The 25,048-nt window shown below is 41.9% G+C and overlaps 1 protein-coding gene across 1 annotated transcript in view; it reads right to left on the bottom strand.

Annotated features, from left to right (window-relative positions):
* Positions 1-645: 645 nt before the first annotated feature.
* Positions 646-25,048, bottom strand: part of LOC126252763 (UDP-glucosyltransferase 2-like) — a 71,120-nt gene continuing 46,717 nt past the window's right edge. Inside the window, exons 4-7 of the mRNA XM_049953686.1 lie at positions 15,668-16,124; positions 15,367-15,589; positions 6,435-6,654; positions 646-2,379 (exon numbers count right to left, since the gene is read on the bottom strand). Coding sequence (XP_049809643.1) covers positions 2,103-2,379; positions 6,435-6,654; positions 15,367-15,589; positions 15,668-16,124 — 1,177 coding nt within the window. The 3' untranslated portion in view covers positions 646-2,102. The remainder of the gene's footprint in view (positions 2,380-6,434; positions 6,655-15,366; positions 15,590-15,667; positions 16,125-25,048) is intronic.

Genomic DNA, 25,048 nt, shown 5'->3' with positions numbered 1-25,048 from the left:
TGTAAGAGGAAAGTGACACTAGGGAAAAGAAATTCTTGTTCTGGTCTCACATATACATAATATAAAGGACAAAAATTCTTAAATTTTCTGAGTTACTAGTTTTGTTAGGTCTTTACACACTTTTCATTTATGTATATATAGATGAAAAGGATAGTTGCTATTCACCATATATATATATATATATATATATATATATATATCCACAAGAGTAATGTAAGAGGAAAGTGACACTAGGGAAAAGAAATTCTTGTTCTGGTCTCACATATACATAATATAAAGGACAAAAATTCTTAAATTTTCTGAGTTACTAGTTTTGTTAGGTCTTTACACACTGAAATGAGCATGTTCGTGATGTTTCACTATGATGGAGCATGTGTCAACTGATTTTAAAAATGTGGTTGTATCATGGAAAATATATACTCATTCTAATCATCAACACTAACAGTTACATTAAAGCTGCTGCTTTATGGTAACTAGAACAGGGTAAATCGAATATCACGACATTCTCCACTTTTTAACTCCGTTATTTAATCGTATTAAGTTAGAATATCGTGAACTTAGAATATCGTTAATCTTTTCTAGGCTTCGCTTTATTCATTTAAACACAAGCATACATTTAAAAAATCTTACTCCATTATTAAAGTTTCATGTCAAACAGAGCATTCACTTTATCGACACAAACAGTTCAAAATTTTTATAGCTGATGAACTTGATGTTTTCTTTGACAGAGTAATATTAAGCCTTGAATAGTGGAGGCTAGATTTATTTGTTTTTTATGCTCATTATGGCAATGTCGTTTACAGATGTCAACAAATTATTCATGAACGGTGCCATAAGGAAATCAGCATACTGTAATACCCTTTTTAGCCCTAACAGTTAAGTCTAAATACAGATCTTTCACCTGTTCACATCTTTATTTTAGATTAAAAAATAGAATTCAATAAATAAACAAGTGAGGTAAAATTCATAGGAACTAACAAAAAATGACAAATACCTCACTTTTCAATTGAATACTTCATGTAATCTCAATGTAAGGGCACGATGTGGGTATAGAGTGTATCGGCTGGTAGAAAATTGAAGAAAGAGATTAACTCAGTTGGCGGTTTCACAGAAAAATCTTAAGAACAAACACATCTTGTGGCGTATAACATGTGTATACTTCATGATTAAGTAATAAAACAAAACGATAGGGACTAACCCATTAGTTTCATGGGTTTCTGTTTATTATCACTGCTGCTTAAATGATGTATTGAAGAGGGAATGTAATAAATAATGAGAGTATTGAGAAGTGCAGAAGAGGTTATAATACTAGTACTAACATTGACAAATTATACTGTCCATATGACAGATAACCAGACAGATTCTGGTGAGCAGAAGAAAAGAATAGAAAGGACCGGCAACTTAATTCAGACCTTAGAAACGAAATAAAGTAACTGAGACCAACAGAGAAGAATTAAAACAATCATAATAGCGATAATAACGAAGATTCAGTAAGGAATATAGACTACGTCAGTAATTTCAGTAATGATGGTGTAAAAAAAGAGAAAAGAAAGTAGTACATGTTTACCTGTGTAGTGTAGTTGAAAAATTATTTTTGAAATAACAAATATATTGATGTCAAACGCAGTCCTTTAATTCCATAAACAGGCTGGAGAACTACAAGATTGTGCTGGTGTGAAACTTGAAAATAGTCAGATATTAAGAAACTAGAAGTATTTAAAAATGATGTTTGGTAGCACATTAAAAAGCGAGTGGATATACACAATGTAGGATGGAAAGACAGTCAGAGCAGCCTGCAGAAAACCTTGATAAGAAAATAATGCTTACATTTCGTAACTTCACTGAAGGCAACAAGTAGCGTAATAGGATGGTTGAATGCTGAGAAACTGGGCTGCAAAGAAGACAGTATTTTCGACAGTCAATGTTAAGGTATAGAGTATATTTTTTTTCAGTTTCATCTTTTGCTTCATGGAAATTACATGTCTTTATGCCAGATGTACGACAAAAAACTTGGAAATAGATCTAGGCGTGGCTGCCGAATCCCATCTACTGCACTGTGAGAGGTAACTGGCAAATTGTGGGCACATTATGCATTCATAATCTCAGTGTTTCTTTAATTTTCTGGCTGGCGTCAACAGAGATCGTAGCCGCAGAGTCAGTTTGTACAGGATAAACGCACCCACAGCCGCTACAGCCAGTATGAAGCCTATGACGTCGAGCAGCAGCAGCTGCCACCAGTGCAGGTCGAGGGCTGCGCTGCGCAGGTGAGGGGCCCCCTTGTGGCGGATCACGTACTCCACCCACCACACCGCCCTCTCCAGGGACGTGCTCTGATGCTCCCGGTAGATGGCAGAGAAGTGCTTCATGTTCTCCTGGTAGCTGCAACAGAAAATGAAAGTTTCACCCAGTGAAGCTGTGGGAGAAGTGTTTCTGTAATACGAAAGACAGTCCAGTTGTTATAGAAACACTGCCCATGTCAACAGCTTCTACCATTCAGGCAAGCAAACAGTACGCAAATGTGCTATGTCTTAAAAATTGACTGTTTTCCGGTAGAAGGATCTGTAGGTGCCCTTTTCAAGAAAATCGTTTATAATTGATCAGCGGGTTATGAGTAATATTCTTCCGAGGTTTTGTTTCATTATCTCGTTGGTAGAGGCCACGACCGCGTTGTAGATTCATGTGGGTGCGGCATTTCTCATTGAGTTTAAGGTAGCGACTGATCGTGTACAGCGCAGATCAACTAACTTAGCGCAAAGGGCCTGTGTGTAAAATTCCGAAGTATTTTGTTGAGAAATACAAAGCAGTGGTTCAATACTTGGTTCTTAACATTCAAAGGTCCACTCGCACGTCATTCCGACTTTGAAAAGAGAAATACAACAAAGAAGTATGAAAAATATGAGGCTATCAAAAGTGGCGTTTAATTCAACGATGCTAGAAAAAGAAAATTATATCATGGATTTATTTAATTACAGGAATGGTGAAAGTACACTCATGCTCATAAATTAAGGATAATTGCAGAATGTGGTGCCACACAACGTGGCACTACACAAAACTGGCGCTAATAGCATAGGCTAATAGGGAACACACACGACACAGATCTGTAAGTCCATGGTGATGTTGAGGAAACCATCCCAAAACACGTGTGCTACAAATGGCTCTGAGCACCATGGGACTTAACATCTATGGTCATCAGTCCGTGTGCTACAAAACACCACTGTTTGCTGCGCATGTATCCTGACTTCAATATGAGATGTGATCACCATGCACTCGTACGCAGGCCGCATAATGGGTTGGCATACTCTGAATCAGGTGGTCGAGCAGCTGCTGGGGTATAGCCTCCCATTCTTCCACCAGTGTCTGTCGGAGCTCCTGAAGTGTCGCAGGGGTTTGAAGACGAGCATCGATACGTCGACCGAGAGCATCCCAGAAGTGATCTACATCTACATCTACATTTATACTCCGCAAGCCACCCAACGATGTGTGGCGGAGGGCACTTTACGTGCCACTGTCATTACCTCCCTTTCCTGTTCTAGTCGCGTATGGTTCGCGGGAAGAACGACTGTCTGAAAGCCTCCGTGCGCGCTCTAATCTCTCTAATTTTACATTCGTGATCTCCTCTGGAGGTATAAGTAGCGGGAAGCAATATATTCGATACCTCATCCAGAAACGCACCCTCTCGAAACCTGACGAGCAAGCTACACCGCGATGCAGAGCGCCTCTCTTGCAGTGTCTGCCACTTGAGTTTATTAAACATCTCCGTAACGCTATCACGGTTACCAAATAACCCTGTGACGAAACGTGCCGCTCTTCTTTGGATCTTCTCTACCTCCCCCGTCAACCCGATCTAGTATGGATCCCACACTGATGAGCAATACTCAAGTATAGGTCGAACGAGTGTTTTGTAAGCCACCTCCTTTGTTGATGGACTACATTTTCTAAGCACTCTCCCAATGAGTCTCAACCTGGTACCCGCCTTACCAACAATTAATTTTATATGATCATTCCACTTCAAATCGTTCCGCACGCATACTCCCAGATATTTTACAGAAGTAACTGCTACCAGTGTTTGTTCCACTATCATATAATTATACCATAAAGGATCCTTCTTTCTATGTATTCGCAATACATTACTTTTGTCTATGTTACGGGACAGTTGCCACTCCCTGCACCAAGTGCCTATCCGCTGCAGATCTTCCTGCATTTCGCTACAATTTGATGGGGTTTAGGTCTGGAGAACAGGCAGGCCACTCCTTTCGCCTGATATCTTCTGTTTCAAGGTACTCCTCCACGATAGCAGCTCTATGGGGCCGTGCGTTATCATCCATCAGGAGGAAGGTGGGACACGCTGCCCACCTGAAAAGGCGGACATACTGGTGCAAAATGACGTCCCGATACACCTGACCTGTTACAGTTCCTCTGTCAAAGACATGCAGGGGTGTACATGCACCAATCATAATCCCACCCCACACCATCAAACCACGACCACCATACAGGTCCCTTTCAAGGACATTAAGGGGTTGGTAACTGGTTTCTGTTCACGTCAGACGAAAACCAGGCGAGAATCACTGTTCAGACTATACCAGGAATCGTTCGTGAAAATAACCTGGGACCACTGTTCCAATGACAATGCACGGTGTTCTTGACACCAGACTTTATGGGCTCTCCTGTGACCAGGGGTCAGTGGAATGCACCTTGCAGGTCTCTGGGCATATATACCGTGTCTGTTCAGTCGTCTGTAGACTGTGTGTCTGGAGACAACTGTTCCAGTGGCTGTAGTAAGGTCCCGAGCAAGGCTGCCTGCAGTACTCCATGGCCGTCTGTGGCACTGATGGTGGGATAACGGTCTCCTTGTGGTGTTGTACAATGTGGATGTCCCGTTCTGTAGCGCCTGGGCACGTTTCCTGTCTGCTGGAATCGTTGCCATAATCTTGAGATCATACTTTGTGGCACACAGAGGGCCCGTGCTACGAGCTGCTATGTTTGACCGGCCTCCAGTCGCCCTAGTATTCTGCCCTTCATAACATCGTACATATGTGTTACTTGAGTAATTTTCAACCCACAATCACCATTAGCACGTCTGAAAACGTCTGCACACTTACTCGCTGCACTGTACTCTGATATGCACCAACACACCTCTGCGTATGTGCACTGCTGCCAGCACCACCGTGCAACGACAGCAGGTCAAATGCACCGCATGGTCATATCCTGAGGTGATTTAAACCCCCAAACCGCCCACCAGAGCGTTGTTTCACCATTTATCAGCATTATCCTTAATTTATATGTGTGTAGTTCATCGTCAATCAATATGCTTCAAGTCAGTCACCAGCAATCAGACTTAGTTTAGAAAAAAGACATCCATGCATGACAGGATGAAGAAGACAAACAAAACGTCCTTTGGTAACTAGAAACTATATCAGAGAAACTGTCCGTCATAACGAATAGACCACCAGACATAACACTGGTATTTTATTTGTACAGTTATATTTTGTTATCAATTTACATTCTGTTATTTAATTTTTTTTACCTTTATGACGGCTCCCTCATTGTAGGTATCATTAAGAATGACGTTACTGTTATGTTTTAATGTGTTCAGGAGGCTGAAATAAAATTTGGTGAAAGAAATGTTTCCTCATTCTAACCTTGGAGAATGGCTTATAAATGTTTATCAATGACCTATAAATGTTTATCAGAAGTATTACTTTTCACATTAAAAACGTAGGTTAAAATACCTAGTATTACGGAAACATTTACTTAATAGTAGCATACATACTATTAAAATATGCTTCCATGTTTGAATCAAGTAGTTAAAATACGTTAAAAGTAACTATTTTATCTGTTCTATCTCAAATAACCATACTGTCCTATGAGCCTTTCATCAGGAGAATGCCTTTTTTTGTATCAGAAAAAAACCCAAACTCTTCAGTTCTAGCCAAGTTTTTATTTAACAATAAAACCCTGAGGCAATCAAATTCTGGATTTTCTAACGTTATATTTAGGTTTCCCTTGAGACACTTGCTGGAACTGGATCAATCAACAATAATCAAATGAGCCTCGTGTCTGCTCTACTGCTGCCTTACCTGGTACTAGGTTGAAGACAACTAGGCTCAACAGTGGATTTGTTCCTCAGAATGGAGAAATGTGTACAAAATCAAAGGAAATAACATGCTACGTTACATTGCCTGGACCTAATCTATACCTGTCTCTATCAACGTTGCTCTTGATGACACATTTAACACTACGTGGGACAAATTGCGTTGTTTATACCGAATCTCCTTGCTACAAGAGTGCTCAATGCTTGGTGTACATACATTATATTGCAGCACTTCATCTAAAAATTAATTACACAGCTTGTTCAATGCACAAACAAAAGGAAAATATATAAAACAGAAGTAATATCACAATTTTCTTTCAGAAAAATTCATTTTGTGATTTACCTAGGATTGTCCAGAACTGTCTGCACAGCGTTTAGAACCTTCTCTTTAGTGATTGTATTGAAGTCCAATTTCACACCAATTCCTGCTTCTAGCATTTTTCCTACGTTGTGTCCCTGGTCACCAAAGAAGGGTATCCCAACAAGAGGCACACCATAATAGGACGCCTCGTTGAAGCTCTGAAGACCACCTTGAGTCATGAAGAGCTGCACATTCTTGTGAGCTGCAACAAGATAGTGATATTAGTCACACAGACTGTACCCAATGATGTAGGGTTTGCAGGTAATGAGTGGTATGTACTGTTGTTTTCACAGTAATAGACTTGATAAGTGGTCATTCAGCATGACATTTTTATCGCACACAGTTCATTTACGAAAATACTACTCATCAAAACTTGATTTCCTTCCTTTCCTTATAAAAATTAATCTCAGCCACTGCATACTGCTGTGAATGAGAAAATGTACAACCAAAATAATTTAACACATTAGTACTCATCGACTTCATTATATCGTTTGAAGTGAACTTAGGATTCAACAATACTGACTGACTTTGCTTAGCAAAAATTTTTATTTACAGTTTCGTATTACTATTATTGGGGATTATTTCAGTTTTCTGTGACGTGTTAGTGGAAGTTAAGAAAAGTTAAAAACTGAAATTTGATGAAATGATTCCAGAGGAGTAGCAAAATTATGAGAATTGTTTAGTAGTTATATAAAAATATCTATACTGTATATATAACATCTTACATACATGTGATTCATCATACTTCACCAAGCATACAACAGTCTGTACAGTTTTGTAGAAATTTAGAACCAAATAAATTGGTTAGTATCGTCATTTGCTTTCAGAGCACTTGTGTTTGCAGATAAAAATGTGGAAATTCAGGTCAGCGAACTATTACTCTTTTCAATGCTCAAACATGTTTAGGTGAAAAGTCAAAGAATTCTAAATAATAAAAAAGTTGTGTATAATATCCAAGAACTCAAATACGTCATAGTATCATAAAAACTTAAAATAATACAGAGACCAACATATACACACAAGAAAAGCATGTGAAATGAAGAAAGAAGCGCCATTGTTACACACTACAGTACTTATATTTTTACACAAGTTCATTTAAGCAAATTTGTATGATATATTTGTACTCAAACATCATAATTACATGATGATATTATAGTACACTCTATTTGTTCTGTATACAAAGATTACTGGCTCCTGAGACATTTTAGTTTGTACACTAGTGCTATATTTTTGTTATACTTGAATGTTAAATATCACTTTCATTGTCTAACAAAAAAGGAGGAGGAAACAAAATTAAACTTCATGCGTTCCAAATAAAGACATGAAGTTCGGCTTGGAGGTAAGTAATATCATTCCCAAACATAACATTTCCGTTGTTTTCGTGTAGTATTTTTAAATCAAGATATACTTTGACTTTTTATTTGATTACTCCTGACCAGTATTTACATCATTTTCAGTCTAATAATTATAGTTGTTACAAATCTTATGTGTTCAGTTTTGTAATACCTTCACATATGCAAACAGAAGCAGGCCATTAATGGTTTTTCCCCATGATCAGTAGTGTTGAAGTATGGTCCCATTAATGTAAAACAGTCAATACTGACAAGTGTAGTCCACTTAGAGGTGCAGATAAGACTGTGCAAGAAACATCAGGTCATGAAGTTTGTGAACGGTTTGTGGGAAGACTGTTTGACACAGAGGAAAAACAAAACATGTGAGTGCACGTTAAGGTACTACATATAAAAGAATCTGCACTTATATCTGTTGCACCCTTTATATGATAGTGTAATATATATAATGACATCAAAAACTGAATTATTTGATGATATCCCATCAGGGAGAGTTGGATTTAGTTGCGGATGACTCTAGCGCTACAGATAATGTGGTAAGAGAGAAAGTAACAGAAGAAGTGTACAACAATTTTTAAAACAATTATTATATGGTTTCTAAAATGAATACCCTATTCAGTAGATCTGTAAATCGTACAGAAGAACATCAGCAGTTACTGAGCTCATGACGATGAGTTAAGAACAATGTACAATGCTCCAAATTATTTCTGCTGAGCGCATACATTCTGGTTTGGAAATCGAACACATGTACATGTTAATATATTTTGCGTAGTTCCAATGGCTATTTGCTTATGGCTTAATTTTGTAACTCGAAATGTCCACAGCAACTACACTAGACAAGACAGTGATACTCAGTACTCACTACTAACATTATCAGTGACTCAAAAATGAAATGAGACTATATGATTCTTTTCAAGTCTCAGACATCTCTAATGTATATGTGTAGACTGAAGCGACAAATGAAAATTTGTACTGAAGCCTAGATTCAAACTAAGGCCTCCTGCAAATTATGTGGATGTGCTAACCACTACACTACCCCAGCAAAGTGGGTCTGCAAAGCTGCGTGGACAACCCTAGCACACCTCCCACCTGAATCCAAATTCCTATCCATTCCTCGGCGCACTTGGTATTCCTGTTGTTCGAATTTAGGAGAAACACGAAGTGGACTGAGGTGTGAATAGGAATTTGAATTGAAGAGGGAAGTTTCCTAGAACAGTCTGTGCAGTTGTGCAAAGCCACTGTGTCAGAATGTTGTAGTGGTTACAGCATCTGCCTAGTGAGTAGGAGACCTGGGCTCGAATCCTGGCCTTGGTACACATTTTCATTCGTCACTTCACTCGGCTTATACATCACTAAAAAGCGAATTAAATATGCTCCCAAAAATCTCTGATTATTTGTCAAGCATATTAAACGAAAAAGAGGAGTATTCCAACGAAGGCAAGAAACCATATGAAAATGGTGATAGGGAAACCAAAAAATTTCTCAGGAGAAAAAAGAGAAAATCTGTGGAAACTCTAATCAAAAGAGCAGAAGAGGATAAAACGTCAGGGTATGTAAGTGACTTTTAAAGGTCTGTTAGGTTCTTCAGAAGAGGATATATACCAATCACATATGACATTAAAGACAAAAGTGGCGGTATTATTTTGAAAAGAACAAAATATATGGAAATTTTGGTGGAATATGTTGAAGAGGTATTGTAAAAGTCGAGGATGGAAATACAGAAATGAAGAAACAACATAAATATCAGATGAGAATGAAAGATACAGCAGACACAACCACGCTACTAAAAAACAACACATCTACAGAGAATCATGAAATATCAGTTTAACTACTTCTAGGTAGGAGAAACAATTGCAAAACAAATAAGTCGTGATCAATATTTGGAATGAAGAAAGAAAGGCAGCTGAGTGGCCTGGAGCCAGTTTCTCAGTTGCACTCAACTGCAGTGACTCGCGTGTCCCTGGGCTAATACATCTGATGTTCCCAGGTGGCCACGCATCCAAGTAGTCACCTGGACCGACGATGATTAAGTACAACAATTGGGAGAGATATCAGATGAGAAATGAGAAGGATACGTATTGACTCGAGCCACCAGTAGTATGATATTTCTATTAAAAGAAGTCAGATGAAAATATTGGAAATAAAAGAAAACATTGGCAATACTGTCTGTTGAATTTAAGGATTCCAACGGTAGCATAAACAGAGGAACTTTGTGGGAGAAAATGCAGAAATTCAGAATACCAAAGAAGATTACAAATCTTATAAAAGTTAAGTGGGAAGGCTTGAAGCGGTTAGTGTAAAGGGAACACCAATACTACACAGTTTTCGACATAAAAACAGGAACAATGAATTTATTTGCCTTTCCAGAAGATGCAGCATTAATCGCTGAAAATTTAGATCACGCGAAAGTACTGGCGAGAAAGATATTTTAAAAAGCAAGGGAAGGCACATTAGAGGTAAATTACGAGAAAACAACATTCACGAGGGAAGAAAGAAAGAAGGCAAAATGGTACGAAATCCTGCGGATGGATAACAACGTGTTGGCAGCACATGAGTTTAAATACCTGAGTCTGGTAGTAAATAAGAGAAATGATAAAAAACAAGAAATGGATGTGAGACTCAAAACGCCATCCAGAGCATTATCAACAATTAATGTCATCCAGTTTTTTCAGGAGGAATCAAAACGACGTTTCCGAAAATAAAACCCTTCAGAAGATACTTTGACCTATTTTTAAGGGAGGAGAATGGCGAAGAAGAAAGAACAGAGTGCTCAAGGAGATACGTAATGAACCAGAATTGTCTCGGAAGCCAAGAAAATGTGGCAGATCGGCCTGTTACATGTATGTAGGAAAGGGGGGATCAAAATTGAAAGAAATGCCAGAGTGAAACCCGAAAAACGGTACCTTTAGGCAGACCGGAAATAATTTAAAGACGCCAAGTGGCCAAAGGTCTTCAGATATTTGGGGGGGGGGGAGGGGGGGGGAAGAAGATGCCAAGGACAGATCGCTGTGAATGCGAGTGTTTGAGGAAACCAGAAAACCTACAGCAGTTTGTGGGGCCAGGAAAGTAAGAGTATTTGGCAGTTGCACGAAAGGACAATAAAACATTTTTAAAACATTTATTTTCGACAACTCCTTCTGTTCCATAGGCAAATATTTCATAAAATGTCGATAGAAGGTGTAATATAGTAGAAATAAATGTTTACTTGTGTTTCGCTTGTAACATTAGTAATGTGGAAAAGAATAATGTATTCATTTCTAGCAATTGTGCTACTTAGCATTCTGCAAATGGCCAGTATGCAGTCATACGTAAGTCATGTTCTCTAAGTCGTTATACTGACTCATTGTACATAATGTTCATAGGGATAATGCTAAAGACAGGTACTGAATTCGAAATGTTGTCTACGAATGTGTTTTTTATTGGGATTGTCATATAGGTTTCCTGTTTGCTTTTTTTCAGCTTTAGTTAAGGATTTCGTCAGAGATAATTGCCTTCTTTTCAGTATATTGCAACGGAGAGCGGTATCACGTAGTGACTGTGTTGTGATGTTGAACCTTGATAGTTACGGGAAACATATTTTATCTTTTCCACCTATAGTGTTAAATGCCATCTCTGTTTTCCTGACTCGTTGTGAGGGACTCTTTATCTGATCTAGCAGTCCAGATCAACTTATTTAAATGTGACCAACCGTTTTACTTTTATTATTATTATTATTATTGGCATTCAATTTCCATTTCTTATAATTGGGTTCAGTAGCCTTATGGGTGTGTATAAATCTGTTTGTCTTCCTTCTCCGAGGTGACAAAAGTCGTGGGATAGCGATATGTACATATACAGATGGAGATAGCATCGCGTACACAAGATATAAAAGAGCATTGCATTGGTAGAGCTGTGGTCTATACTCAGGTGATTCATGTGAGAAGGTTTCCAACGTGGGTGGGGTCGAACGACGGGAATCAACATACTTTGAACGCGCATTGGTAACTGGAGCTAGACGCATGGAACCTTCCATTTCGGATATCGTTAACGAATCCAATGTTCTGCAATCCTCAGAGTCAAGTGAGTACCGAGAACACCAAATTTCTGGCACTATCTCTCACCACGGACGACCCAGTGGCCGATGACCTTCATTTAATGACCGAGAGCTGCAGCGTTTGCATAGAGCTGATAGTACTAACAGACAAGCAACACAAGCAACATTGTGTGAAATAACCGCAGAAACCAATGTCGGACGTACAACGCACTTATGCGTTAGTACAGTGAAGCGAAATTCGGCATCAGTGGGCTGCGGCAACAGACGACCGAAGCGAGTGCCTTTGCTAACGGCACGACATCGCCTGCAGCGCCTCTCCTGGGCTCGTGACCACATCAGTTGGATCGTAGACGAGTGGAAAACCGTGGTCTGATTAGATGAGTCCAGATTTCAATTGGTAAGAGCTGATGGTGGGGTTCGGGCATGGTGCAGACCCCAAGAAACCATGGACTGAAGTTGTCAACATGGCACTGTGCAAGGTGTTGGTGGCTACATAATGGTGTTGGCTGTGTTTACAAGGAATGGACTGGGCCCTCTGATCAAAATGAACCGATCGTTGACTAGAAATGGCTATGTTCGGCTACTTGGAAACCAGTTACTGCCATTCATAGAATTTCTGTTCCCAAACAACGATGCAAATTTTATAAATGGTAACGCAACATGTCACTGGGCCACATTTGTTCACGACTGGTTTGAAGAACATTCTGGACAAATAGAATTCTTTCTATTGGCCACCGATATTGACCAGCTAAATTCCATCGAACATTTGTGGGACGTAATCGAGTGGTCATTTCCTGAACAAATTCCTGCACGGTGACACTTTCACAATGATCGACGGCTATAGATCGTATGTAACTAATTAGCGGGGTATGAAAAATATTCTTCCTATGTTCTGTTGCATTATCTCATTCTCAGAGGTCAGGGCAGCGTTACTGATGAGTGGGCACGCAGCATTTCTCGCTCACTGTAGCGTACCGAGTGCTCATGTCAAGGCAGCTTCAAGTAATCATCGCCAAGGTACTGTGTTTGAAATTCAGAAATATTTTGTTAGGAAATACAAATCAGATGGTTCAGTACTACACCCCTAACATACAAAGGTCTATATACACTCCTGGAAATGGAAAAAAGAACACATTGACACCGGTGTGTCAGACCCACCATACTTGCTCCGGACACTGCGAGAGGGCTGTACAAGCAATGATCACACGCACGGCACAGCGGACACACCAGGAACCGCGGTGTTGGCCGTCGAATGGCGCTAGCTGCGCAGCATTTGTGCACCGCCGCCGTCAGTATCAGCCAGTTTGCCGTGGCATACGGAGCTCCATCGCAGTCTTTAACACTGGTAGCATGCCGCGACAGCGTGGACGTGAACCGTATGTGCAGTTGACGGACTTTGAGCGAGGGCGTATAGTGGGCATGCGGGAGGCCAGGTGGACGTACCGCCGATTTGCTCAACACGTGGGGCGTGAGGTCTCCACAGTACATCGATGTTGTCGCCAGTGGTCGGCGGAAGGTGCACGTGCCCGTCGACCTGGGACTGGACCGCAGCGACGCACGGATGCACGCCAAGACCGTAGGATCCTACGCAGTGCCGTAGGGGACCGCACCGCCACTTCCCAGCAAATTAGGGACACTGTTGCTCCTGGGGTATCGGCGAGGACCATTCGCAACCGTCTCCATGAAGCTGGGCTACGGTCCCGCACACCGTTAGGCCGTCTTCCGCTCACGCCCCAACATCGTGCAGCCCGCCTCCAGTGGTGTCGCGACAGGCGTGAATGGAGGGACGAATGGAGACGTGTCGTCTTCAGCGATGAGAGTCGCTTCTGCCTTGGTGCCAATGACGGTCGTATGCGTGTTTGGCGCCGTGCAGGTGAGCGCCACAATCAGGACTGCATACGACCGAGGCACACAGGGCCAAGACCCGGCATCATGGTGTGGGGAGCGATCTCCTACACTGGCCGTACACCACTGGTGATCGTCGAGGGGACACTGAACAGTGCACGGTACATCCAAACCGTCATCGAACCCATCGTTCTACCATTCCTAGACCGGCAAGGGAACTTGCTGTTCCAACAGGACAATGCACGTCCGCATGTATCCCGTGCCACCCAACGTGCTCTAGAAGGTGTAAGTCAACTACCCTGGCCAGCAAGATCTCCGGATCTATCCCCCATTGAGCATGTTTGGGACTGGATGAAGCGTCGTCTCACGCGGTCTGCACGTCCAGCACGAACGCTGGTCCAACTGAGGCGCCAGGTGGAAATGGCATGGCAAGCCGTTCCACAGGACTACATCCAGCATCTCTACGATCGTCTCCATGGGAGAATAGCAGCCTGCATTGCTGCGAAAGGTGGATATACACTGTACTAGTGCCGACATTGTGCATGCTCTGTTGCCTGTGTCTATGTGCCTGTGGTTCTATCAGTGTGATCATGTGATGTATCTGACCCCAGGAATGTGTCAATAAAGTTTCCCCTTCCTGGGACAATGAATTCACGGTGTTCTTATTTCAATTTCCAGGAGTGTATATCATTCCGATTTCGGAAACAGAAATACAGTACAAGAGTGCTGAAAAACCTGAGTCTATCAACAGTGGCGTTTAATCCAGTGAAGCCAAAGAAAGAAAATTATGTCATGGATTTATTTAATTACAGGGATGATGAAAGGATGAAAGTAGCTCATGGTCACACAATATACTTCAAGTTAGTCATCTACAATAGAAATTATTTAGAAAATAGACATCCATGCAGGACAGGAAGAAGAAGAGGAACAAAAGTTTCTTCCGTAACTAGACACTATACCAGAGAAACTGTCCATCGTAATGTAAAAACTACTGAACAAAACATTACTACTTCATTTGTATAATTATATTTTGCTATCAATTTACTTTCCGTTATTTAATTTTTGTACCTTTCTAAGGGCTCTCTGGTTGAAAGTATTATTAAGACTGACATTATTACTATGTTTTAATGTGTTGTGAAGGCCAAAGTAAAATATGGTGGAAGAAATGTTTTCTCAATATAACCTACTGCCACAGATTTATGGGAAAAGGGATTGTAAATGTTTATCAGAAATAGCTCAGTATTTCTCCAGCGTATTTCCAACAATCTGTCGAGTCCATTTGTCGTCTAGTTGCTGCGCTACGCGGGACAAAAAGAAGTCCGATACGATATTGGCAGCAATCTCGTGAATTTCGTCACCTCATTATATTTGTTAAGTTGTATGTATACTATTCACATTTTATGAAGGATGCGTGGCTGGACATTAGGCACTACGTCATTGTATTAATCTTAAATGTAAAATAAGAGCATAAATAAAACTACATAAAGGAACTTATTGTCATTGTGGAAGAGCTCGTTTTCATTGGAATTTACGCCAAATTTTAGGTGGCGTACAGCAAACGGATCTGACGTAAGTCTAGTATTCGCTCATTCGTAATTTAAATAATGTAAACAGCGAAAATTATCTTTCAATAATTGAACACTACAGAGGTTAAAAATTATTAATCAGCAAATAAATTAAACGTTACCTAAAACGTCCTGTTGAGGAAGCCACTTCGCAATCATGACGTTGCTCGGTTTCCCTGGAAGGTCATCATCCTCAAACTTCCAGAGCACCCTCTGAGGGAGTTCCGAGAAGGCATCCATTAGACTTTGCCTTATATTCTTTGGAAGACTGTTGCTCTTCATATTAGACCCAAGACTGAAGTATATGGCCCCTTGTTCCGCATCATCCAGGAAAGACTGTATCTCCTACTATGACAGTCACATCATTAAACGGTGATTAGCGTATTGTGTCATCACTAAACAGAATGTTACAGCGTGACCTACCTTTGGCAGGGGATTCGGCTTTCCCTTAACATGAAGTCCTGTCATCTGTATCACAGAAGGTTGCATTGGCTTCGGATAATCAGAAGAGAAATGAGTAGTGGCCAGCAAGAGGCTGATGTTGTACTGCATATCGAGCATGCTGGGCAGGTCACTTCCTAAATGTTCTCTCATCACCTCTTCCAGTGATGTCGAAATTCTTTCGAACCGCCTGATGGATTGCAGCATCTCGTAGGCATTGTCAGCTCTTTCCAGGAGTGTCATATGGTCCGTGTAGCTTGTCTCAAAGTCTGGGTAATAAGCAGGATTAATTGGGTTACCCACGATGATATGCAAAAGTGCGTATAGCTCAGCTGACCAGAAACCAATAACTGGTGGAGGACCTAGTCTATGCACGAGGCCAAAGTGACAGTCGTATAAGAACGTCTCAATTATCGCCAAATCGAATTTCTCTCCAAATCTGTAACAAGCAACAACAATGCGCAATATCCATAACAAATCAACTCTACTAGTACTATAGCCATTCACTAGGATGCATCATTGTCTAGGTGTAATATTTAGATAAGCTGCGATCATAATATTAAAGATAATGTCACCAATAGATACAAGGTAAAAATTTTCATAGAAAAAGAGGGTAGAATTTAGAGCGATCCCTGTAAAGATTTCCACAGTTAAACATAAGGAAAATACCTTCCAAAATTCAAGTACTGTGTAAAGTCACTCACACGAGCGGAAGCTTTTATAATGCTAGTTGAGAGTCAACAAAATACACTCCTGGAAATGGAAAAAAGAACACATTGACACCGGTGTGTCAGACCCACCATACTTGCTCCGGACACTGCGAGAGGGCTGTACAAGCAATGATCACACGCACGGCACAGCGGACACACCAGGAACCGCGGTGTTGGCCGTCGAATGGCGCTAGCTGCGCAGCATTTGTGCACCGCCGCCGTCAGTGTCAGCCAGTTTGCCGTGGCATACGGAGCTCCATCGCAGTCTTTAACACTGGTAGCATGCCGCGACAGCGTGGACGTGAACCGTATGTGCAGTTGACGGACTTTGAGCGAGGGCGTATAGTGGGCATGCGGGAGGCCGGGTGGACGTACCGCCGAATTGCTCAACACGTGGGGCGTGAGGTCTCCACAGTACATCGATGTTGTCGCCAGTGGTCGGCGGAAGGTGCACGTGCCCGTCGACCTGGGACCGGACCGCAGCGACGCACGGATGCACGCCAAGACCGTAGGATCCTACGCAGTGCCGTAGGGGACCGCACCGCCACTTCCCAGCAAATTAGGGACACTGTTGCTCCTGGGGTATCGGCGAGGACCATTCGCAACCGTCTCCATGAAGCTGGGCTACGGTCCCGCACACCGTTAGGCCGTCTTCCGCTCACGCCCCAACATCGTGCAGCCCGCCTCCAGTGGTGTCGCGACAGGCGTGAATGGAGGGACGAATGGAGACGTGTCGTCTTCAGCGATGAGAGTCGCTTCTGCCTTGGTGCCAATGATGGTCGTATGCGTGTTTGGCACCGTGCAGGTGAGCGCCACAATCAGGACTGCATACGACCGAGGCACACAGGGCCAACACCCGGCATCATGGTGTGGGGAGCGATCTCCTACACTGGCCGTACACCACTGGTGATCGTCGAGGGGACACTGAATAGTGCACGGTACATCCAAACCGTCATCGAACCCATCGTTCTACCATTCCTAGACCGGCAAGGGAACTTGCTGTTCCAACAGGACAATGCACGTCCGTATGTATCCCGTGCCACCCAACGTGCTCTAGAAGGTGTAAGTCAACTACCCTGGCCAGCAAGATCTCCGGATCTGTCCCCCATTGAGCATGTTTGGGACTGGATGAAGCGTCGTCTCACGCGGTCTGCACGTCCAGCACGAACGCTGGTCCAACTGAGGCGCCAGGTCGAAATGGCATGGCAAACCGTTCCACAGGACTACATCCAGCATCTCTACGATCGTCTCCATGGGAGAATAGCAGCCTTCATTGCTGCGAAAGGTGGATATACACTGTACTAGTGCCGACATTGTGCATGCTCTGTTGCCTGTGTCTATGTGCCTGTGGTTCTGTCAGTGTGATCATGTGATGTATCTGACCCCAGGAATGTGTCAATAAAGTTTCCCCTTTCTGGGACAATGAATTCACGGTGTTCTTATTTCAATTTCCAGGAGTGTAATTACAATGTCTCAAATTTCGAGCTTAAAAGAACTATTATATGGAACATCGTACTATGTTGATGCGGAATGACCCTGACAAAGCTTTCAGTGGATAACATAAAATGAAGCACGTCTTAACTGTTAAAACGAGTAATATTATCAAGGCCAGTGTAGAGTTTCTGCCACCGTTTACAGCTACCACGCACATGAACTAACAACCTGTTCCAGAGAATCTATCACTATAGTCGAGCCGGCACAAGTTGATTGCTGACAGCCCTCAGTGCTATTGCCAGCTTTCAACTGTGAAGCGCTAACGGCTGAAAGCGAAAATAGTACCTGTGTCAAAGGGCTACGACAACACTGAGGCGTTACCATGGAGACGTTTACTAAATTGTGCTGCCGCACTGGCTGAGGTAGGCCCGTCAATCTGACGCGCCCAGCATACTGCAGCTGTCAGGAATCAACTCCGCAACTCATATTTGAGCGAATAGAACCAGATAACTGGGAAAAAGAGATCGAATTGAAAGGAGCACATGTGCCTGGAGAGAGTCATACGTCGATAAAATACGAGCCTGGCAACAATATCAAATGGATGACATAAAATAGAGAAACTGCAAGTGTTGCAATAAATAATTCTTGATGAGACAATGAAATTTTCACTCTGCAGCAAAGTGCTCGCTGCTATGAAACTTCCTGGAAGATTAAAACCGTGTGCCGGACCGAGACGCTAACTCGGGACATTTGTCATTCATGGGCACGTGCTCTACCATCTGAGCAGTCCTCACAGCTTTACTTCCCCCAGTACCTCGTCTCCAGAATGAAAAAAATTCACAGAAGAAATTTCACAAAATTCACAGAAGCACTTCTGCGATACAAACAGAACTAGCACTCCTGGAAGAAAGGATATTGCAGAGACATGGCTTAGTCACAGCCTTGGGGGATGTTTGTAGAATGACATTATCACTCTGCAGCGAAGTGTGCGCTGTTATGAAAGTTCCTGGCAGATTAAAATTGTGTGCCAAACCGATAGACAAACAGAACTGGGATATATGGAAACAGTGTTCTCTTTAAAGTATAAACAAAGTTTGTCCCAACAAAGTAAATCACTTTATATTTTAAAGAGAACACTGTTTCCTTATACCCAAGTTCTGTTTGTATCATATCAGGAAATTTTTTCTATAAATAACAGGTGTGGTATTGGAGGTTTCTACTAGGATACCGTATCTCCGACAATTATGTCTCTAGCCAACATATCACTAATTCTTTACAATTTGTAACAGTAGTTCTTACTGATGAGTGCGCTAAACGATCTCTGCATCCACAATATGCTTTTATATCCTTCATCCTTTTCATAATTACGATGATTTTTGTAATTAAGCCTCAGAAACAGTTATAATTTGCTAACATGTCCCAACGTGACGATTGAGATGTGTGTATCATTATGTCGTTAAATACGATAAAAAATTGTTAGTCGCACCCTAAAGATTTTTTTATAAAGCATAATGTATTTCATGACATTTTGACTTGTTAAATCATGACATATATTGCACAATCACCACTACTTATGTATTTGCCTTCTTGGTTTCAACGTAATATATTACATAAATTAAAAAATTTGAACCTCTGACTTCCCACGCCAGATGGCGATTACTGTGCTATAACAAATTCTGTTATATTTGATTTCATGTTATTTGTATACTGGGTGATCAAAAAGTCAGTATAAATCTGAAAACTGAATCAATCACGGAATAATGTAGGTAGAGAGGTACAAATTGACACACATGCTTGGAATGACATGGGGTTTTATTAGAACTAAAAACATACAAACGTTCAAAAAAAGTCCGACAGATGGCGCTTCATCTGATCAGAATAGCAATAATTAGCGTAACAAAGTAAAACAAAGCAAAGATGATGTTCTTTACAGGAAATGCGCAATATGTTCACCATCATTCCTAAACAACAGCTGTAGTCGAGGAATAATGTTGTGAACAGCACTGTAAAGCATGTCCGGAGTTATGGTGAGACATTGGCGTCGGATGTTGTCTTTCAGCATCCCTAGAGATGTCGGTCGATCACGATACACTTGCGACTTCAGGTAAGTCTATATTTGCAATTTCGAATACATTTCACGCATTTCATAACGGCTGTAGTTGCCATAGTGCCTGTCCCTTTGGACATACATGTATTTCCAAAGGATCATTGCGAGGACTGCAATACCGTAGTTATATCTAAGTTGGCCACTTTGAAGAGAAAGCACGTCCTCACATGATCGCTGTAAGTTACGTGAAAGTGGTAACCACATACCTGTAAATTGGTTGGACTGCTACATTACAGAGAAAGCATGTCGCCACATGACCATTATACGTTATAAGAAATGTTAGGTTTGGCTACCACCTCCACTGAATGGATACCGCTATAAGATTGCAGCTGGTGTTGAAATGACCAGCGTTCACATTGTATACCGCTCACATCACCGCAAGGTAGCAAAATCTCCTTAAGTAAAGTGTCGTCAGCGGGCAAGTGCTCTACCAACTGAGCTACCGAAGCACGACTCACGCCCGGTACTCACAGCTTTACTTCTGCCAGTTGGTAGAGAACTTGCCCGCGAAAGGCAAAGGTCCCGAGTTCGAGTCTCGGTTGGGCACACAGTTTTAATCTGCCAGGAAGTTTCATATCAGCGCACACTCCGCTGCAGAGTGAAAATCTCATTCTGGAAACATCCCCCAGGCTGTGGCTCCGCAATATCCTTTCTTTCAGGAGTGCTAGTTCTCCATGGTTCGCAGGAGAGCTTCTGTAAAGTTTGGAAGGTAGGAGACGAGGTACTGGCAGAACTAAAGCTGTGAGTACCGGGCGTGAGTCGTGCTTCGGTAGCTCAGTTGGGAGAGCACTTGCCCGCGAAAGGCAAAGGTCCCGAGTTCGAGTCTCGGTCGGGCACACAGTTTTAATCTGCCAGGAAGTTTCATATCAGCGCACACTCCGCTGCAGAGTGAAAATCTCATTCTGGAAACATCCCCCAGGCTGTGGCTAAGCCATGTCTCCGCAATATCCTTTCTTTCAGGAGTGCTAGTTCTGCATGGTTCGCAGGAGAGCTTCTGTAAGGTTTGGAAGGTAGGAGACGAGGTACTGGCAGAAGTAAAGCTGTGAGTACCGGGCGTGAGTCGTGCTTCGGTAGCTCAGTTGGGAGAGCACTTGCCCGCGAAAGGCAAAGGTCCCGAGTTCGAGTCTCGGTCGGGCACACAGTTTTAATCTGCCAGGAAGTTTCATATCAGCGCACACTCCGCTGCAGAGTGAAAATCTCATTCACTACCTGGTTTGTTTGCGAGACCTCAATGCATGCACAGTAGTAGCTTGAGAACTCTGGCGAACGATCTGCCGATCATCTGCAACTTGTTCAATGGTAGACATGTCAGGTGCAGGTGCTAGTCGATTTGGAATACCCTTATATATTCTTCACTACATATGGACATTTCACCTCTACGTCTACATACCACAAACCAGTTGACGGTGTATGGCACTGCGTACTTCTAGTACCACTACGTTTTGCTCCTTTCCTGTTTTGTTCACGGAAGGCACAGGCCATGAACGACTGTCGATAAATCATCGTATGAGTTCTAATTACTGTGATTTTCTCGTCGTGGTCGTTTAGCGATGCGTATGTGGGAGGATATAACGTGTTTTATAATTCGTCGTGGAACATATGCTCTCGTAACTTCAATAGCAAGCCCCTGTCGTTTTAGAAGACGTCTGTCTTGTAACGTATGTTATTTTAGTTTATTGAGAACCTCCGTGGCGCTCTCGTGTAGTCAAAGTAATTTCCTGACAAAACATGCAGTTCTTCGTCGGATCTTCTCTACTCTCTTATTAATCTAACTTCATGTGGGTCCCAGGCAGATGAACAATACTCAACAAAAGATCGGAGAAGTGTTTTGTAAGGCCCTTCTTCCATCGATTTATTACATTTTCTTAGTATTCTCCAAGTGAATCTCAGCCTGGCGTATGCTTTTCCTAGTTTTTTTTCGTTTGGTTATTTCTCTTTAGGCCACTCAGGATATTTACTCCCAGGTATTTTGCAGTAGTTACTGTACCCAGTGGCTTGTCGGCAATGTTGTTATCGAACAGTGGTGGAGACCTCCGCCCATATGTGCGCAATCTGCTACATTTATTTACGTTCATTGCAAACTACCAGTCTCTCCATCAGTCGTCAATACACTACAGAGCTTCCTGAATTTCGCTACAGACTTCTGACGTCGCAAGCTTTCTACAGACAGTAACATAGTCGGTGAATAATCTCATGGATCCAGCAATGTGCCTCATTATATCATTAACATAAATAAATCATAAACAGCTTCTGTCCAACAAAACTCTCTTAAAGTATCTCTCAAATTACCTCTATATCTGTCGATTTACTTCCACATCGTAATGTTGAAAATTTAATTAATGAGTTGCAAATAAAGATTTATTGGAACCCTTGATCTAGGATTCGATTATTGAAAAATTATCTTCTTCAGAAGGTGCAATGGACGCTAAAAATGGCAACAGTCGCTACAGGAAGATCTTAACAGAACGAGGAAGTAACAATTGCATTCAAAAAATTGTCGAATAAGCGTACTCACTTGGTACATCACATGCTGGTACAGTACACTGGATATAGCCAAATGTTCTTGGCGTACCAGACCTCTGTCCCAGTGACAAAACAACAGAAACTGCAGTTTAAAACTATAGCAACGTAGCATTTTAGGTGGGAAGATGTAAGCTCCCTTTCCAGTCACAAACCTCCATTCAAGTTTCTCAGTTCAGCCGCGGTTCCGTAAAAGCTGGTATAGGTTTCCACCGGAGACTGCGTTGGTTAAGACGACACTTTCATGGATTATCTTAATAAATCGACACGTTGGATTTACTGTTCTCTGTGAAGGTCTCGTAAACGATGTCCGGAAATATAGCTCATATAGCGCACTGGATTCTTCAGAACAGCCAAACAGGCGACGTGTGATTTTAGTTGGTGGTGTGGATAGCTTATTTATAAGAAGTATGTCCTAGAATGCCTTCAAGATGCATTTATTTCCAAATACCGTAAAACATTAACATTTTATTATCATGAAACGATTACTCTCTGAAAGTTAACAAAACCTGAGAGCGTGGTAAAGCCGACAATCACATGGGAAAATTCCATGTACGTTCCACTGCCGACTGCCACACATTTAGCAGGCTCCCAGTACATCCTGTGGCCGACTATTACGTATGAAGAGGCTCGAAGTACACCCAGTCACTGTATTGAAGCACAGATGACCCGTAGGTTTCTCGTAGTACAAGTTACGCCAAAGAAGAACCTCAATCAATAATATTTAATAATGTATAATGAGGGTTTCGCACCAGAATACTAGTATAATTACTACGTATTTACAGCCGAGTAACATCTGTTCTCAAGGATCGCGTTCCTCTCCCCACTCTTGTGATTCGCCAAAGCGCGTTATGGTCCGGTCGCTAGCTTTGCCTCCGTGCGAACCAGCTTCCCACTTGCGGCCGTGTTATTAATGCAGCTCAGTGCAGCGAACTGACTTCGGCTACCTTCCGAGTTCCAGTAAACGTTATATTTGCAACAATAAATACTGTTCAAAGCAGGAGAAACCTCACAAAGATTAAATGCCCAAGTGTAGCAACCCATTGACATAAGACTCTTGTCGTATTGAAAGTTGACATATGTATAGTAAAATATAATTTTGGAATCTGGATTATAAACGTATGCGTATGACATGTAGTAACAGTCAACTACCGAACGCGCAAAGGAAAGCTACATGCATAGGGCACTAAATGTGTGCACGTGAGGAATGCAACTTTACTGTGTTGAGTAGCTAATGTACATTAAAACAGAAAAAGAAATTTGCTGCTTGTGTAAGCCCTTGTAACCTAATTCTTTATAAACATGAAACAGATGTTAAAGTGTGTGTCACATGGAACGTGAAAATATTCTTATAAAACAGAAACATTTCAACGAGCTTTAGCCTTGTACCCAGTAAAAAGTTCTGCTAAAAGTAATAAATACTGTGAAGAGGTGGCGAAGAGGAAATAGGTACTAAAGTTTAAAAAAATTTACGAACAGTAATGAAAAATATGTCGAAAGGTTAAGACTACAACTTCGTTTATGTAAAAACTAACGAACAAAGGGGAAACGATAATGAATCAATCTACAGAGAAAGTACTTTAAGGATATGACATGCTCACCGAAGCTAGCAGGGGCTGGTAAATATGTGCTATGCGGCCATGAGCAGCGGCTTTTATTTGTAAGCTGCAGCTTATCATTCAATATGTTACCATTTCTATTACCTAAATACATCAATGTTTCATAGTCTTCTGACAAATCTGATTTTCAGCCTTTTACTTCTTTACATAAAATTACTGTTTCTTCCAGTTTCCTCGGAGAATGATCAGAAATAAGCAAATGCTCTGCAAAACAAGAATTATATACCGTTATGCCGTAGCCAAGGTAGCCCCTGAGGGTCGACAATCCATATTACACTACAGAGAACGGCGTTGTCTATGGCCAAGGTTTACCAAACGCACCATGGTAAACACCGGCTTTTTAGATGCAAGATAATGGAAACAGACATTCCAAGAACTACTTCTTGCAGGAGGAGCTCGAGCCACGGCCTGCAGGAAGTATCACTGCGCCAAAACCTGACTGGCTGCAGACAGCTATTTAGGGGCTAGAACCAGCCCCGAAGTTCAGTTCACTCCGCACGCCGACCTGGTGTTCTTCGACTGCTGAAGATTACGTCTTTGTATCTGAACTGGACTCTTCCTAGGGTGTGTGTGTTACCACTAACCTGTGTGGAAAATTAGAAGTGAGCTTTTGTTTGCCTCAATTAGGCGACTTTTACTGCCATCGTTATTGCTTCCAGAATGAGATTTTCGCTCTGCAGCGGAGTGTGCGCTGATATGAAACTTCCTGGCAGATAACAACTGTGTGCCGGACTCGGTGTTGCTGCTTTGTTTGGGCATAACTACTATTTTCGTTTCTTTATGTTAGCATAAAGACACCATTTCTCGTCACCAGTAACGATAGAGGATAAGAATGGTCGGTGTTGTTTAAGAGCCAATTGATGACGAGCAAGGAGAGATGTACATAAGGCCGATTTTTGTGATTTTGACTTAGTGCATGCGTACCCGTACATCCGATATCTGAAACTTCCCCGTAAGATGAAAATATCACGCG

This window comes from Schistocerca nitens, chromosome 4, assembly GCF_023898315.1.
Source record: "Schistocerca nitens isolate TAMUIC-IGC-003100 chromosome 4, iqSchNite1.1, whole genome shotgun sequence".
Classification (NCBI taxonomy): domain Eukaryota; kingdom Metazoa; phylum Arthropoda; class Insecta; order Orthoptera; family Acrididae; genus Schistocerca; species Schistocerca nitens.
The sequence above is the reverse complement of the archived record's forward strand: the minus strand, read 5'-3'. Positions and strand labels throughout refer to the sequence as shown.